General features: G+C 39.2%; 1 protein-coding gene across 1 annotated transcript in view; it reads right to left on the minus strand.

Moving 5' to 3' along the window:
* The window catches only part of ATP6V0D2 (ATPase H+ transporting V0 subunit d2), a 45,141-nt gene that overhangs the window by 11,296 nt on the left and 16,828 nt on the right, over positions 1–17,017 (minus strand). The window contains exons 3-5 of the mRNA XM_044245370.1: positions 3,024–3,202; positions 1,538–1,617; positions 40–117 (exon numbers count right to left, since the gene is read on the minus strand). Coding sequence (XP_044101305.1) covers positions 40–117; positions 1,538–1,617; positions 3,024–3,202 — 337 coding nt within the window. The remainder of the gene's footprint in view (positions 1–39; positions 118–1,537; positions 1,618–3,023; positions 3,203–17,017) is intronic.

Below are 17,017 nucleotides of genomic sequence, written 5' to 3' on the forward strand. Positions count from 1 at the left end.
CACATTATTTGGCATAAAGAAATTTAAGGACTTTCTTACCTCAAGAATGGGACACATGATTTCTGCTGTGACATCACCATGATTCTTACAGAATTTATAGAATGCCTCGAGGTAAGACTTAAGAAGAAGGAAGACCATAAAACAATAAATTAAGATAATTTCCTTTGGAAATTTGTAGATCAGCTTTTCATGGCTTATTAAATACTTTAATGGAGGTTGAATTACTTGTCCCATAGGGCGATATTTTATTAAAAATTTGATACAAACTTTCACATTGAAGCATGCTGCACAGCTTTAAAAAAGAACAAAAGTATATTTATCGTACCTTATGATTCCTTAATAAGCACTTTTTTTGCATGGTTCTTGGGTTTATTTCACATGGTTAACTTTTCGTACTCTAATAAGAGTGCCAAGCTCTTTTATGAACTCACCAAGGAGTTCTAGATTTGGTCTTGTGCTGACATTTAATCTCTCTTGGTGCCCGGGAGACATGTTTGGGATGGCTTTGAACATGGAGGACACATTGGAAGGCAGAGTCTGGGCTAAACAGTTAGACTGTTTGCATCCCAACTCAATTACTTACTAGCTAACTCACTTCTGCCAAGTAAATCTTACCTCTCCATGTCTCTGCTTTCTCCTCTGAGGATTGGGAAGAGCAGAGAGTTTTGCTGGCTAGATTAGGTGAATTAATGCCTATAATCTGCTTAGAGCAGTGCCTTCTCTTAGCTGTATCTCAAAGATGCCTTCTCTAAGTCCATACATTTCTTCACAAAAAGGAAAATCACCTGCAACACAGTGCTTTTGAAAGGACTATATGTTTTCGCATAACCAGTTATGTAAATGGCATGACAGCATACACTCCTTTAGTTACTCTGTGAGATTGTCCAAAGATGCTATGGTTGTATGAGTGAAAATAGCCAGATTTTGCTCAGCCCAAAGGACATAGAGCTACACAAATGGTAGCAACATAGTTCAGACACAGAGCTGGCCAGGTTGGCAAGGTGAAATTCAAGGAGGAAAGAGATGGATACTGTGTAACACAAGGATCACTAGGTATGCTCATGGTTTTATATTTTATTTTTCAAAATTTTTTATTTTTAAGTGATCTTTACACCCAATACAAGTCTCAAACCTACAACCCTGAGATCAAGAGTTGCAGGCTCCACCAAATGAACCAGACAGGCACCCCTGTATGCGGGTTTTTAAAAAATGGATATGGTTCACCTTCCTCATCTGTCCTCCCACCCACATCCATCAATCCAACTGCTACCTTTTATGTCCCAGGCACACCAGGCAAGGAGCTAGGAATGAAGAGAAGAATGGGGTACATACTTCCTTTCAAAAATCTTGCTGTTTCAGGGGAAGCTGACATTTATGTCCTGAACTAGAAGACCAGGACCATAAAAACTGTATTCCAAGCCCACAAAGCTTCACAACTGCAGAAAATGGCTAATGGGCAAAGTAACTTTTAATGAAAAACACTGGTTAAGATGTAGTATGTCATAAAGAAACACACAGTATTTTGGGAGACACTTACTTTGTACAGTTTGTTGCGCAGTAATTCAATATTCAGTTCATCAAGGGTATTTTCAGACATACAGTCTTGAAAGAATGGAGCTGAAAGCAGAAATTATCACACAAAATAAATTAACTGAAAGCATGATTATTAACTGTAGAAACGATTTCCCGAACATCTCACCCTGAGCTCACTTCTGACCAGAACACTGTGCAGGGGAAAGCCACAGACTGGGTCCAGCTACCAGTAAACAATGAGAATAAGAGTCATTATTTACTGTGTGCCAACTGGTCACTGAACACTGCATCTATTTCACCTTATTTGATCCTGACGACACCTCGGAACTATTCACTTTATGGCTTACTTTTGGAAGCCCCCTCCTCACCCCTCATCTCATAGCAGCCTTTATCATTTGCAGCCTTACTATGTGCTAAGCATTGAGTTGTACTAAAACTGTGTCGTATTTAGTTTTCAAAGCGCTTTTATACTAAGATACTAATATTTTTAAAATGGGAAAACTGCACTGCTCTACCTCACCAGTTTGGGACCAGGCAGAGCCTGGAGTCAAATATCCATGATTATGACTTACCCTCTTTCCACCACACTCCCTTAGCATCACACATTAAATGATGGCCATTTTTTTTTTTTTTTTTACTTTTTAAAATTTCTGTTTTAGGGGCACCTGGATGCCTCAGGCGGTTAAAGCCTCTGCCTTCGGCTCAGTTCATGATCCCAGGGTCCTGGGCTCAAGCCCTGCATCAGGCTCTCTGCTCAGCGGGGAGCCTGCTTCCACCTCTCTCTCTGCCTGCCTCTCTGCCTACTTGTGATCTCTCTCTGTCAAATAAATAAATAAAAATTTTTAAAAAAAAATTTCTGTTTTCAACAGCAAAAATTTTGTCACATGGTCAACAGTGAATTGCTATGAATTGCTACCCTCCAGTTTTCCTGACAATAACGTATATAAAATGATCCTTCTAAGATTTTAAATGCTAGAAATATTATCAGTATTAAATATAATGAAATTAGCATTTATTTCATCATTGCTTCAGGTCATTTGACAGGCGCCCCAAGCATCTCAGAAAAATGGCATGCCTCAACTTCCTAAAACAAAACGGTGCCACAATACAGCCTTATTTAGACAGAAGTTTAAAACCAAAGGATAAGGAATTAATCATAAAAAACCGAGTAAGAAAATTAATTTTTTTGAAAAATTACAAGTTCTATCATTTATTTACCATGATCTGGCCCAACATACAAAGGTTAGGAGGTTGGGAGGTGAGCCCCAGCTCCTACTTAGCTACCAATGGTTCTTATGTGATTCTGGGAAGGTTACTTTCATTTGTTGTCAATGAGGGAGCTGGACTAAATTATTTCTTAATGTCCCTTCCATGCTTAGGAATCTGTACAGTATGACATCAGACTCATGGAGAAAAGGAATTGAATGTACATTTTCTGATGACTATGAAAACATGCATAGGGAGAGATATAATTGCTTACATGTTCATACCTAGTGGTGTTTCCACCAGAACAGCATTAAAGAGATCAGAAGGTGTCTCTGCAATGTTGACTGCTTCCATTTCTGTGAAACGGCCCAAAGGGTGGCACTTGACCAGAATTTCTTTCACAGATTTTTTTTGCAATGCACCATTCATCAATAGGATCACATTGTCTATCATGTAACTGCACCTGGTTTAGAAGAAGGCTCGAGCATTAGGAAATCAACTGTATGAGAATATGAAGCATACCAAAAGTTAAAAATATATAGATATAGATATACACATACATAGTTCAGGCACATACACTTTCATTACGGAAATATATGAGTCTTCTTTTCTTTTAAACTCTGGGGTTTGAGAGCTGTGAATGGGGTAAAATATCTGACTCTCTGGAGATAGCATAGTTTGAAAATCAATGTTGTTGTAACTAAGTAAAGCTAAATAAAACCTAGGCTGGTGGTAATAGGCAGAGAACGACCCATATATTTTAATTGTCATATGTGGTAGGGTGAGGATGAGTGTGAAATTGTGCATTTTCTCAGAACAGACTATGGGCTTAGGAAGTGGAGAAACAAAGACCCGGAGCATTTCACTCTATCTTAAAAACTTACTTTTTAGATCGCAATAAAGCCCATCACTGATTCAGAATTTAAAATATTTTAAAATAAATAAAATACTTATTAAATATTAAAATATTAATATTTTATTTATTAGAAATTTAAAATAGTCCATATTCTTTTCCTCCTATGAAGACTAGGTAGTGAACTTTCTAGCTGTTTTCTCCCAAGTTCCCCAAAAGTCCACAGGTTCATATTTTATGTGATTATGTTGCTCAATATAAGCTCTGTCTGGGATATCCTGGGTGCATATGCTTGTTCGATCATGTGCTCATCACCCAGGATATTCCAAGCAGTGAGGCTGAGAAGCGAAAGAAAGAGTTCCTTACTTTGCGGAGAATGTAGTCTGAGGGAGGAGCTTGACAAAGTATCCATTATGGTAAATTGTAACAAAGCACGGATGCTAGACAAATTATAGGGTAGTGTGGAGATTCAGATCGGGGCACCGAAGCAGTCTGGGATCAGACTTCCTAGGGAGTGATATTCAGGCTGAAACTTGTAGAATGAGTAGGAGCTGTCCAGGCAAAAGTGGCTGGGAATTGAGGGAGAGAAGTATTCAAGGCAGAAGGAAGAGCATGCAAAAAGCCCCAGAGAAAAGAAGAGAAGAGTTTTCTGCCTGGCACTGGGCAGTGCTGGTGGGGGCCAAGGCTGAGCATGCAGGGTTTTGACAGACAAAATGAGGAATTTGGGGGTGGAGGGCGATGGAAGACTCTGAATGCCTTTAAACATTAGAAGCGGGTGTTATGATCTTGCAGAATAATGATTTAAACAGGAGAAGGGACAAACAGATAGTGAGGTGCTTCACAAAAGTTATTTAATCGGGATAACAACACTATGATGATAATAGGTACTGCTCTCCTCTCCACTTTATAGATGAGGAACCAGACGGGCCCAGAGAGGTAAAAATTCCACTCATGGTGACACAGCTAACAACCGAGACAACTGAGAAACTCAAGCAGTCTGCTTCTGGAATCTTCCTCTTAGCCCTTCTACTATGCTGGGTTTGTTTAGCTGTCAAGGATGACCCATAGGTTTCTAGGTTTAACAGATCGTGGAGCCATTTACTGAGATGAGAGCATTAGAGGATGAGCAGGCTGCAGTGGAAGCGATGCTTTGGACAGAGTGAGCTTAGATGCCTGCGAGATATCCAAGAGGAGACGCTAAGTAGGTTTCAGAAGTCAGAGTCCTGCAGACAGCCAGGACCAGACATTTGGGGGGTTTAGTAGTGTAAGTTTAATGGTGGAAGCAGAAGTCTTGGGATGGTTGGGATCACATCTTAGCGTGCACATGAAGAGTTCTGCCCTGAGAACCCCGGAGAACCTCAAATTCAAGGACCTTGATGGAACCTGAGAAGGAAAGACCAGAGAATAGGAGGAAAACCCGGGGGTGGGGGGGAATTTTAGAAATTCTAGGAAGAAGTGGCCAGAGCTTCAAATGCCACAAGAAAATCAAGGTAGACACTGAAATGTCCATAAGATGCAGCAACTTACAGGTTATCTGTCAACAGTCAAAACACTTCCAGGACAGTTTATTAGTGGAAGGGAAAGGGGAGATGGTGGCAGAAATGTGACTTGTGTATTTCTAAAGTGACCAGGAAATAGGGGCGCCTGGGTGGCTCAGTGGGTTAAAGCCTCTGCCTTTGGCTCGGGTTATGGTCCCAGGGTGCTGGGATCGAGCCCTGCATCAGGCTCTCCACTCAGCAGGGAGCCTGCCTGCTTCCTCTTCTCTCTCTGCCTGCTTCTCTGTCTACTTGTGATCCGTCTGTCAAATAAATAAATAAAATCTTTAAAAAAATAAATAAATAAAGTGACCAGGAAATACAGAGGTCTAAAAAGAAACAAGGAGTTCAAACTACAAGCTAACCTTAAAGGAAGGGAAAGATAGCTCCATGGAGACCCAGGGGCCAAGGGGCTTTGAACTTTGGTTTTTTTTTTTTTTTTTTTTAAGATGGGAGAGAAGAGAAGGTGTTCCAGTGCTGTGAAGAAAGGAGAACCTGAGAGGGTGAGGTTTTGGATCAAGACACTGAAGGGGCTGTCACCTGAGGAGCTGAGGTCCTTCAGGTCTGACAGGGATGGGACAAACTACAGCCACAATGCAGGCTTGAAAAACAACCAGGTAAAAATCAGCCGAGCCCCTCAGAAGCACTGTCACTGGAGTCCGGCTGCATGGGTCACAGACCTTGCGCACAAGACTGCATTTCCAGCTAGAAGAGAGTCTCCCTTATTGTGGACATTCGACAATTTACTCCAATAAAAAATTCTATCTGAAGAAATTTAGAAGCAGGCAATTATCTCTTTACAAAAGGCACATGACTCTGAAGTTTCTTCATCTCCCAAACAGCAGTACCAAATTTAGCCATTACAGAATTTTAGACTCCCTTTTATCTCTTAAAAATGATATTAAAAAGGAAGTGCTTATTTAACTGTCCCTTTATGGCTCAAAAGCTATTACCTGAGAGAAGAATCGCTAGCACTTAATAATCCTTAGCAGGCTCCAGACATTTAATTGTTCCCCACAGCACCTCTGTAATGTAAAAGCATATGAGCTGCCAACATTCCCAACTTGCAGAGGACTATTAGACCATGCTGACGGGCAACCAATGTCTATGCTATACGGATTTACCCACATGTGACACTCATGCCTGTGTCTTTGCAGTGTGTGTGCCCATGTCTATATTGAGTTAAACATTCTTTTCAGGGGCATCTGGCTGGCTCAGTCCATAGGGCATGAGACCCTGATCTCGGGGTCTTGAATCTGTGCCCACATTGGGGGTAGAGTTCACTTAAAAAATAAAATAAGAATCAAAAAATATTTTTTGCTAATAGGCTAGATTCTGTATTTTGCAAAGAGCAAGGACTATAGGGCCTGGATTCTGTTTTATTTCAACTCACTATTTAAACTGCTTTGTTTCCAAGAAGGAACAGTGACACCAGTTCTCGTAGTGTTGTTCAGGAATTGGAGTGAAAACGCAGGACTCAGCCCATGGCGGGAGGCAGGAGGAGTCCTGCCCCCTTCCTCATCCACATCGCACATATGCACTGGGTATATAATTCTCGTTGGCTCTCTGGGATGGCAGGGGGGTGATGCGGCCAGAAATGGTTTCCTTTCTTCTGCCTATAACCTTTGTAGACCCTCAGAGCCACACACAGAGCGGTTAGGAATAAAATCACTGCTGATCTTGCTTGAGTAATTTTTGACTTTAAAGACAGCGGGGCGTTCCACTAGTTCAAAGTCCTCATGTTTTAGATAATTGTGTTCGGATGTAGTGACCGAGCCAGGAGGAGCTGGGCTAATTTTTCTCTCACGAGTGGTCTGGACAAACACCCTCATTTATAGCCCCTGCTAAATATTTTATTCTGTAACTCTAATACTGGCACCTGTGAAAATCATGAAGTCACCTAAAACTGGGATGCAGTTACTCTAAAAATTTTAGGCTGTAAAAATTGTAATTTTTAAAATGCCAGCCCTCTTGGAGGTTTTTCCTGTGTGTCAGGCATTACATGTGTGTTCTCATGCAAGCCTCGCAACTCAGTCCTGTAAGGACTGCTATCATCCCCACTTTGAATACCTTGTCCAAGATCACACTGTGAGGAGGCGGCAGAGCTGGCACCCTAAAGCCAAAACTCTGGCTCCTATCAGATTTGGAAAAAACCAGCTCAAGGCAGGTGATATTTTAACATTTCCTTTTGATCTTAGTGCTGTTCTTTCTCTTTTTTGCCCCTGAACTTAATAAAGGATCTTGAAGCTAACTAAAATACATTTCCTGTATGTTAACTATCAATTCTGGGCTGATACAACAGCAGCTGAATGGTCAGACAATGTAGAGCCGTAATTTGTTGAGTTAGAGAAAGTATTCTTCAGCTCTAGTCCAAACCTCTCTGCCCAGCCCAGATCCAGACTCTTTTACTTCCTCATTGTGGCCCCGACTGCTCGGTTTTCTTATAGACGCCTCAGTTACATTATCTCAAAACCTGAAAGCCCGCAGTGTCTCTCCTTCTTCTATAATCCCTCTATCAGCAGCATCACTACTCTTTTTCCTAAAAATCTGTCAATGGCTTCCTTTTGCCTCTTCGATAAAGCAGAGATTTCTCATCATTGTATGCAAAGCTCTCTATTACCTGGCTTCTGATTATTTCTTTAACTATGGATGTGAATAATACCATTTTTAAAAAGTATGCATTTTAGGGGTGCCTGGATGGCTCAGTGGGTTAAAGCCTCTGCCTTCAGCTCAGGTCATGGTCTCAGGGTCCTGGATGGAGTCCCGCATAGGGCTCTCTGCTCAGCAGGGAGCCTGCTGCCCCCACCCCCATCTGCCTCTCTGCCTACTTGTGATCTCTGCCCATCAAATAAACAGAATCTTTAAAGAAAAAAAAAGTATGCATTTTAGAAAAGTGAATAGAACAGACCACCCCAAAATTCTTAAGGGGCAGGAAGAAGACTTCGCAAGGAAGACTGAGGAAGGGCCAGAATGGAAAAAGGAGCAGAAAGAGAAAGTGTCATCCCAGAATGCATGGGACAAGGACATCAACAACTGAATACAACAGTGAGTTGTGGAAGGGCTGAAAAATATATCCACGGGACCTCGCAACCAGAGTGGTTTGGGGGGTACAATGAGGAAGGAAACAAGACTGAATTGGTTTCAGTAAACAAGTGAGAAAACAGATGAGTATAGACTATCCTCTTTAAGAAGTTTAGCATCAAGTTGTGGGAAAGGGTAGGATATCACTGCCTTCATACAGTCTTTGTGTAAACTAAATCAAATCATACGTGTGACATTTTATAAATCATTAAGTTGTCACAATAGGAGCGCAGGCTTTGAAAGAGGGAAGCCTAATTCAAATCCCAACTCTGTCACCTAAAAACCAGTTTAACAAGAGCTCCATTTTCCCAGGCTTAAAATGGAAATATTTGTTCTACTTTGAGTGGTTGGCACTGGATTAGTAACACATACGAAATCCTGGTAGAGTGCCTTGGATAAAGAAGGAGGGTGTGATCATAAGCTCTTAGAAGATAATAAACCAGACTCTGGAGGAAGGGGAACAGGAAATTATAAGCCACCTAATCTTTGATATAAAAAAATGTACAATGTTTAAATTCTTTTATCATCTGAGATTTCTACATCTTTGTAGTTTTACACTTAGTTCTAGCCAATAGAATCTTTATTCTAAATTTACCCATTGCTCTTAGAAGATAAGAAGTTATCAATCTTTTTGTGGTGTAGAGACAAGGAACTGAGTGGAAGACTGCATCATCCACAAGACCATAAATTATGTTTTCTGCTGGGATATTAAATATTAAATCTGACTTATACCGATTTTAGAAAACCTGTTCCCATCCTGTTCTGCATCACACAACCCTAGAATGAGCCTTGTGTGGTCATTACTTTAGGATGTTTCCTTTAAGATATCAGCACTTCCAACAGTTTATCTTTTGGGAATGTAATCATTAATCTCAAAACAATATCCCTTAACTCGTGGTCATAAATGGTAACTGCTTTTATATCCTAAAAGGCCTGAATCCCTTTGTTAGAAGGAAGCTCTTCAAGACTCCATCTGAACTTCTCCATTTGGGTGCAGTTGGATAGTAAGTAACTTGGTGACTTGGTGATTACAACAGGTTCGTTATCTGACAGCCATTGAATGACTTCCACCTGGCTTCATCCCAAGAGCCACATCCTGGTATCAGGACTTGATTGCTGTAGGTTCCTTCTTACCAAGAGGCTGGGTCAGCATCCTTCCATCTGCAACACGTGATACACAGCGTTCTTTATGACAACGATTCTGTTTTAGGTGACTAGAACTGTGATATGATCGCTAGGTCACACTTGTACGTATGGAATATCCCGGAAGAGGGACACGAAATGCAAAATCAAGAGTAACTCTTCATGGGAAGGACTGGGCTATGTGCAAAATACACTTGGTGGACTTAAAGTTATTTCCTTCTTCATGAAAGGTGCTGCTGATCCGTGCTGAACAGGCCTGACAGTATTTATTGTGACATGAACAACAGGGCCATGTGGGCAGTATTTGCAAATGAAAGTTTCCTCGATCACACTGGTAAACATTTCTGCTACTCCAGATTCATTTAATCCCAGGCTAACTCTATAACCTCACAGGGGGCAGTTCTGCTATTTGGTCTGACTTGCTAAATAGACTGTTGAGATTCAGAATATCCCCCATAAACATCTGCTCTCTCTTGAAATTGGACTTTTTTGGGTAGCATTTCTTCCCTAAAGTTTCCCTTTTTTAAAATAGAAGAAGTGAAAATTAAAATAATTTAAAAAAGCAATTAATTTTGCTGTCACACTCATTTTTTTCCCCCTTCTCACAAAATACTAAAAAAATTGCTCAGAAGTCAGCATTGCCTATAATAGCATATTTAGAATGAGAATGCTGATCACTATGCATTTCCCAAACCCTTGGTAGATCTGGAATCTTTAGAAAACTCTTTTCTCTAGTACTTTTCTATAATCTTGGTTTAACCCATCTGTTTGGATTTAAAAATTCCTCAAACATACTTGTCCTTTTCTACATCAGTGTCTCTGTTCTTATTCTTCAGATGCATAAAACCTTCCTTCCCCACCAGTTGCTAGAAATCGAAATCCTTCTCATTCTTTAAGGTCGTATTAAATTCCACATTTTTCATTAAGCTTTTAATATCTCCAGCTAGAAGTGATCTTTTTTTCCTCTCTCTAAATTTGTGTATTTATATTTATCCTGGGGTGATATTAACTTTCAATATATATTGGCAGTACCAATGGTGAACATGAACCATCGGCTCATTCATTCACAAGTATTTACTGCATATCTGAGGAAATAAGACCTGGACTGTAATACTAATTCTGCCACTGTTCAACTGTGTGCTTTTAGGTAAGTCATTTTACATATTCATTTCAAATATAGTTATTTGTCGATAATCCTTACCATCTTTCTTAGTTACATTTTTTGTGGGCTCCAAGAAGCCCGAACCATACTTGTACAGCATAGGGACACGATGATTTTTTTTCAATGAATAAATTCTTCTTTATGGTCATTCAAGTACATTAACTCTGATAGTGGGTAAACAGAAGTGAAGATAACTGCCTACCTGGTAGCTTTGCCTGAGCTCCCTTTCTAGGGGTCATAGCTGTCTCTTCCCTTGCCTTTTCTATGCTTTTCCATTGAGGAGAATGTAACACTAGGGAAATTCCTCCACTGCCACCCCTTCGCTCACCATCCATGTAAATTTATGGTAATTCACAGGAAAACTCCAGTGGAGTGATTCTTCTTGCCTGTTAGATGGGTTTAAATAAGCTGTGTCTCTCACAGCCTATTCATTCGGTCAAGAACAGTTAATAGATGGAGCTCATCTTTATCATGTTCAAAACACCAGTCACAACAGATGTTGGGAAATCTCATGTCTTCCGATGGGGAAAGAAAAGAAGAAGAAAAAAAAAAAACAGCTGAGAGCCTAAGGAAGAAAACTTTCATTTATTGCTGGAGTATGAGAGAGCAATCTGCTAATATCTATCACAATCTTAAGACCTGCATGTCTACTGATAATTTCACTTCTGGGAATCCATGTCGAAGAAATTTTGGCGTGAGAAAGCAGAGATGTGTGTACAATGATGTTTGTTGCAGCATTACTTGGGATAGCAAAAAAAAAAAAAAAAAAAAAAAAAAAAGAAATGACCTAAATGGATAAAAGGGAAATTGGTTAAACAAACGATGGTAGACACAATGGGATGCAATATATGCCTTAATTAAGACAGACCTTGTATGCTTTTGTAGAAAATTCTGACTAGATTTTGTAAAAAATGACCAAGTATAGATAATACATGTAATATGATATTGCTGTTCTAAGACAATAAAACCAACTATGTATATTTATATTTGTTTACATATAAACATTTGCATACATATAAAACTTTTTTTCGCATAGGAAGTAATTATGCATCAAACTAAAAAGGGTTGGGGTTCCTTGCTGGCTTAGTTGGTAAAACATGTAACTCTTAATCTTAGGGTTGAAGGTTGGAGCCTCACCTTGGGTATAGAGATTACTTAAAAATAAAATCTAAAAAAAATAAATAAATAAAAAATGAAAACTAATAAAAATAAAAACAAGAGCAAAAATCACTATGAGGGTTACCTCTGGGTTTTGGGAACTGCATTCCAAAATACAGTCTCTACTTAATCTGTTTCCTTATTCCTAAAACACCAATATTAGTGCCACCCATACGGATGTCATGAGAATTAAATGAATTTAATACACATAAAGTCATTATACAAGTGCTGGCTCCTAGTGAACACTAAAAAATTTTTAATAAAAAAAAACTCTTTAAAAACACAAGCACGGGTTTCTTTTTCAATTAAAAAAATAAAATAAACACGATAAAATAAAATACGACTGAGGCAGTGGATATCTGGATCAGTACCAGGGAGGATTTCAATCCTTCCAGGTTATGAGACAGTCTCAAATTTCTTTTACTCAACAATTATTGGGGAGGGAGCAATGCTCTGGAAAACAGGCTACTGGGATCATGTTTGCCCTCTGGTGGTTGATTATCATCCCCCACCTGAAATGCGGCCGAAGAATGAAGTGAAAAAACAGGTCTGCCTTGACCCTGATTATTTCCCCTTCAGGGAGAACTGTTGTAGGAATATAGCACCCTAAGCTCTTTTACATCCATTACCTTAACATCCCTAACGGGCAGACGCTAATTTTGCCGATGTCACGTGGCACGGGCAACACAACAGTAATACTGGGTAGGCAGTTCCATGTTTCTGCACCCTTTGCTTTGCCTCCTCCCAGGCATGTCCGTGTGCAAACACGGTCTCTTCCTTCAAGTCTACAGCTTTGGCATCACCTCCTTTGTGCAATCTTTTCTCGCCTTCACTGGTGATGATACTCTATGCAAAAAATTTGCTGCATTTCTAAAAGTATGTGTATGTGGATATGTTGTAAGTATGGATATATTCATATACTGTGTAGGTATATTCATATATTGTCTATCAGCCAGTTTCATGGGTGTGCGATCTGTGTAGTCACACAGGGCCCAATGTGGAGAAGGGCCCCATGCTTGGTTTAATTCTCTGCTGTTGCTCTCTTTGAAATTACTAACCGTTTTTTTTTTGTTTTGTTTTGTTTTGTTTTGTTTTGTTTTGTTTTAAACAAGGGCCCTGTATATTCATTTGCACAAGGCCTTGCAAAATACATAGCTGGCCCTGTTTTCAAATTACATTAACAATTCCGATTTGAATACAATTATTAGTATTCTAGATAAGGAAACCAAAGCTTTGAATGACTAAGGAACTTTTTTTCAAGATCTCGTAACTGGCCTATTGTAGACTCAGGTGAGAGTCTACCAAATGGTTCTAAGACTTTCTCACCTGCAACAGAGTCACCTGGAGGGCTTATTCAAAGTGAAGAGGGGTTTCCGGGTGGCTCAGTTGGTTAAGCGACTGAGTTCAGTTCAGGTCATGATGCTGGTCAGGCTCCCTGCTTTTCCCTCTGACCCTCCCCCTCTAGTGCTCTCTCTCACTCACTCACTTTCTCTCTCTAATAAATAAATAAAATCTTAAAAAAAAAAAAAAAGAAGATTCAGGACCTAATAAAACAGTTTTTAGAGAAATGGTCTTGGAATCTGCTTCTTAAGTAACTATCCCACTGGCTTTAAGGACAAGTTTATGTTCAATTCATCTCTAATTTTAGAACTTAGCATAGGCTTTCACTCCTAGCACTTAGTATACGGTATGCTGATTAAGTGAATGTCATTCAATTCCAGACAGATCAAGTATTGCTATTACAAGATAGCACAAGGGTTTTTCAATTCTCAAAGTGCTGAGAGTTTTAAATGCTGGAGGCCTTATCAGCAGCTGCGGTTGAGACATTTTTGCCCTGAACTTGCTTGCCACTGAACATCCATATGGAATCTCTGGATAGAAAACCTTTAAAATGTTGCAGTCTTTAAGATTTCAGAAGGACTTTTCTGGCCAGAGATTCAGAATCACAAATGCAAAGTGGTGTCAAATGGTCAATCTCATAGTATTATTGGGAACTTAATTACAGAAATCAAAATTTAATAAATTAAATACTGTGGGGACTTTAGGTAAGGAATACATAAAACTCAGCCCTTCTAAAATTTTCATGACAGATGGAAGGCTATATAGTCATTTACAAATGTCAGAAAAATTTTTGACATAGAAAAAAATGCTTATAGTATATATAGAAAAGTTAAAATTTGAAATTGTATTTTGAGTGATTTTAGTTCTTTTAAAATGTATGAAAGAAAGAATATGAAAATGATAGTGAGGTTAAGGGTGCTTTATTTGTATAATTGTCTCTAATTTACAGTGGGCTTCTTATTCTTTTTGTTTAGAAATAAAAATAAAAATAAAAATCCTTTAACTTGCAGATTCTCTTTCCTTAGCTTAGAATTTGCAGGAGTTATTGCCTGTTTTCTCTCACTGATCATATATCAAGATGCTAAATTATGTTACGTCTATCTCCCAAATCTATCTAACCACTGTCCCCTCCTTTCTATCTTGGCTGCTATTTCTAGTCTAAACTTTTAAAATATCTCCCTCTGGCTTCTCTGTTTCCAGTTCCATCCCTTCAAGCATCTTTCACAATTCCAGCAGAATCATCTTTCTAAAATAAACGTTAAGATCAGTCCCCTCATTTTTCAAGGCAGTGTTAAGTGTTGAAAAGTAAAAACAAATGAACAAAGAAGAGAAAGTAGCACCTATGGAATGCTGTCAGGAGTGACCTAATGTCACATCTTACTTAGCTTCTCTACTTACCAGCTACAAGGTCCTCATGTGTCCCAGAAAATGGGCATCATAATAACAATTACCAATTACCGAACAAACACTATGTAGATAATAAGAACAGATGCTTTCTATCGGTTAGAGGAGAAATTAATGCCATGCCTCATTGCCTTAGGCAGAGGGGCTGTATGTGTTCAAAGGCTCTTCCAAATGGCTTCCCAGGAGACTATGCCCCACCGGACAAGATGGTGACCATTTGGTGAGGGGTTCAGTCAATAGCACACAGGAAGCATGCCGGTGGTGGTGGAACCCTTTCTGAAAAGCCTTCCTTTTTTGACTTTTACTCATAGAAACTTAGGGTCAGAGCCCTTAATCTGGCCAGACTCTCTGTTCCCGGCCCATGCTCCTGCTCTTGTCTTGGCTCCAGCCACATCTGAGCTGACTTGTCATTTCCAAACACAACATCTTCTCATGCCTCACTAATGTGTAAGTTAGTCCTTCCATGTAATGCCCATTTAATATTTTGGTTCAAATTTGACTTTTTTCTGCAAATCTTTTTTTAAAAATATTTTATTTATTTATTTAGAGAGCGCATGAGCGCACGAGCGGCAGGGAGAGGAAGAAACAGGCTGCCAGCTGAGGACTTTGCTGGTTTTAGCAGGGGGAGACCCGCGTCCCGAGAAACCCCTCTGGGCAAATGAGGGTATACAGTTTCCTAATGTATAGTGCAGTAAAAAGCCTGAAGAAGGTTTGTAATACATCATCTGAATAGTCAAGGAGTTTGATTAGCCTTTATGAATAAAGCTTTGAAGATTTTTTTCAATGTGTGGTCCTTAACCTACACTTCTTGGCTAATAATAGTCCAAGTACTTAAGACTATGTTTGACTTTGATCGTGCTCTTCCTTGATCTTCTTATATTCAGAAAATGTACATCCCCTGAGGTGGAGTATTTTGAATATTGAAAGATTATTTTTAAAAGATGGCTCATCTCAAAAGGGATGGGAAGCTGAAAGCCTGCCAGAAAGTGCTGAGTAGAAGGGAAGAAAATAAAACAATCTAGTCCTATATTAAATAGTCTCTTCATTAAAATGCTATGGATTCATTCCTTTGTTTCACACAACTGTGTATAATTATAGTATACAAAACCCCCAGATCTTCCTGCTATTAAGCATTTAAAAATATCCATTCCAGATTTTCAAAATAAGTTTCACATGTACAGTAATTATATCACACAAATCTGCAATACTTAGATTGTATTTATTATAACAACTTAAATTTAGACCATCTCTATTAGGGTTGACTTCCCATTTCCAAAAGGATGCCCTGGGCAATTCCTGATAGAACAGAAAGTAATCCTACCTGATGGAAGTTTGTGGGTGCTAGACACCTGACTTCTGAAAAAATTCTAGAAGAGAAATAAGTAGTTTCAGGACTCTTTTCCATATGTACACCTTTTGTTGTGGTGACACATGTCAAAGTTCTGCCCAGAGTGACTGGATGCTGCCTGGGCAGGCAACTCACGGGACTGGGTGGGACAAATCATGGACTAAGATTTAGAAGACCTAGGTTTTGGTGCAGTTGAGCTATCTGGTCTCTGACTGGGAGGTGATGCTGTCTATGCAGATAACAATAGAGAGAAACTCATGAGAATAATTGTGAAAGTGACTTCCAAGTCATAAAGTTGAAACACCACAATAAGACATTGTTAATCAAAGGTGTTCATCAGAATAACCCGGGTGTCTTCCAAAAGGGTGTCTATCCCACTCCAAGGCCAACAAAGTCAGAATTTTCTGGAATAAGGATCTGGAATATACTTACTTTTTGAAGGGCCACAGACAATTCTGAATTACTTGTCTTTTAGTAAACTACTGGGGAAGTGCAAGATCTTTAGCTTTCTAGACGGATGGACCCAGAGTCAAAACCCTTCCAAGTCTCTTAATAGTATTGTGACTTTAGAAAATTCATTAATTGGGATGCCCGGGTGGCTCAGTCAGTTAAACGGCTGCCTTCTGCTTAGGCTGTGATACCAGGGTCCAGCATCAGGCACCCTGCTGATGCTCCCCCTACTTCTCCCTCTGCTTGTGATCTCTTTCTCTCTGTTAAATAAATAAACTCTTAAAAAAGAAAAAGAGAAGAAAATTCATTAATTTATTGACCCTCAGTTTCTCTAACTGAAGAAAATGGAGATATAAACACCTTCTTTGCAGGGTTCTTGAGTGGAGATGTAAATAAAACATTTAAGTGAGAGTAAGTATCTTCAGGGATCTGATAAGTAACCTAAGATCATAAGACACAAGATAGAACAGATGATCTTAAGACAAAAGACAGAACTGTTAGAGACTGTGGTTAATTGAAGAATGCAAGCTCAACTAAATACATTTTTAAATTACTTTAAACAATGACCCTGTTATACAAAATGTATCTGCAGGCATGACGTCTGGTTTTTACTCCTAACATATTGGCCAATAAATATCCAATATTCAAGTGGTATATAAAATATAAAATTCTGAGTAGTCTACAAATATTTTCTAGCTCTGTATAAGTTGTGGCTAAATATGGGATTATATACTGATTCAACAAATATTCAGTGCCCATTACATACTAGTAAATACAGATACAGATACTAAAAGAACTAGTTT

Source organism: Neovison vison, chromosome 4 (genome assembly GCF_020171115.1).
Source record: "Neovison vison isolate M4711 chromosome 4, ASM_NN_V1, whole genome shotgun sequence".
Lineage (NCBI taxonomy): Eukaryota > Metazoa > Chordata > Mammalia > Carnivora > Mustelidae > Neogale > Neogale vison.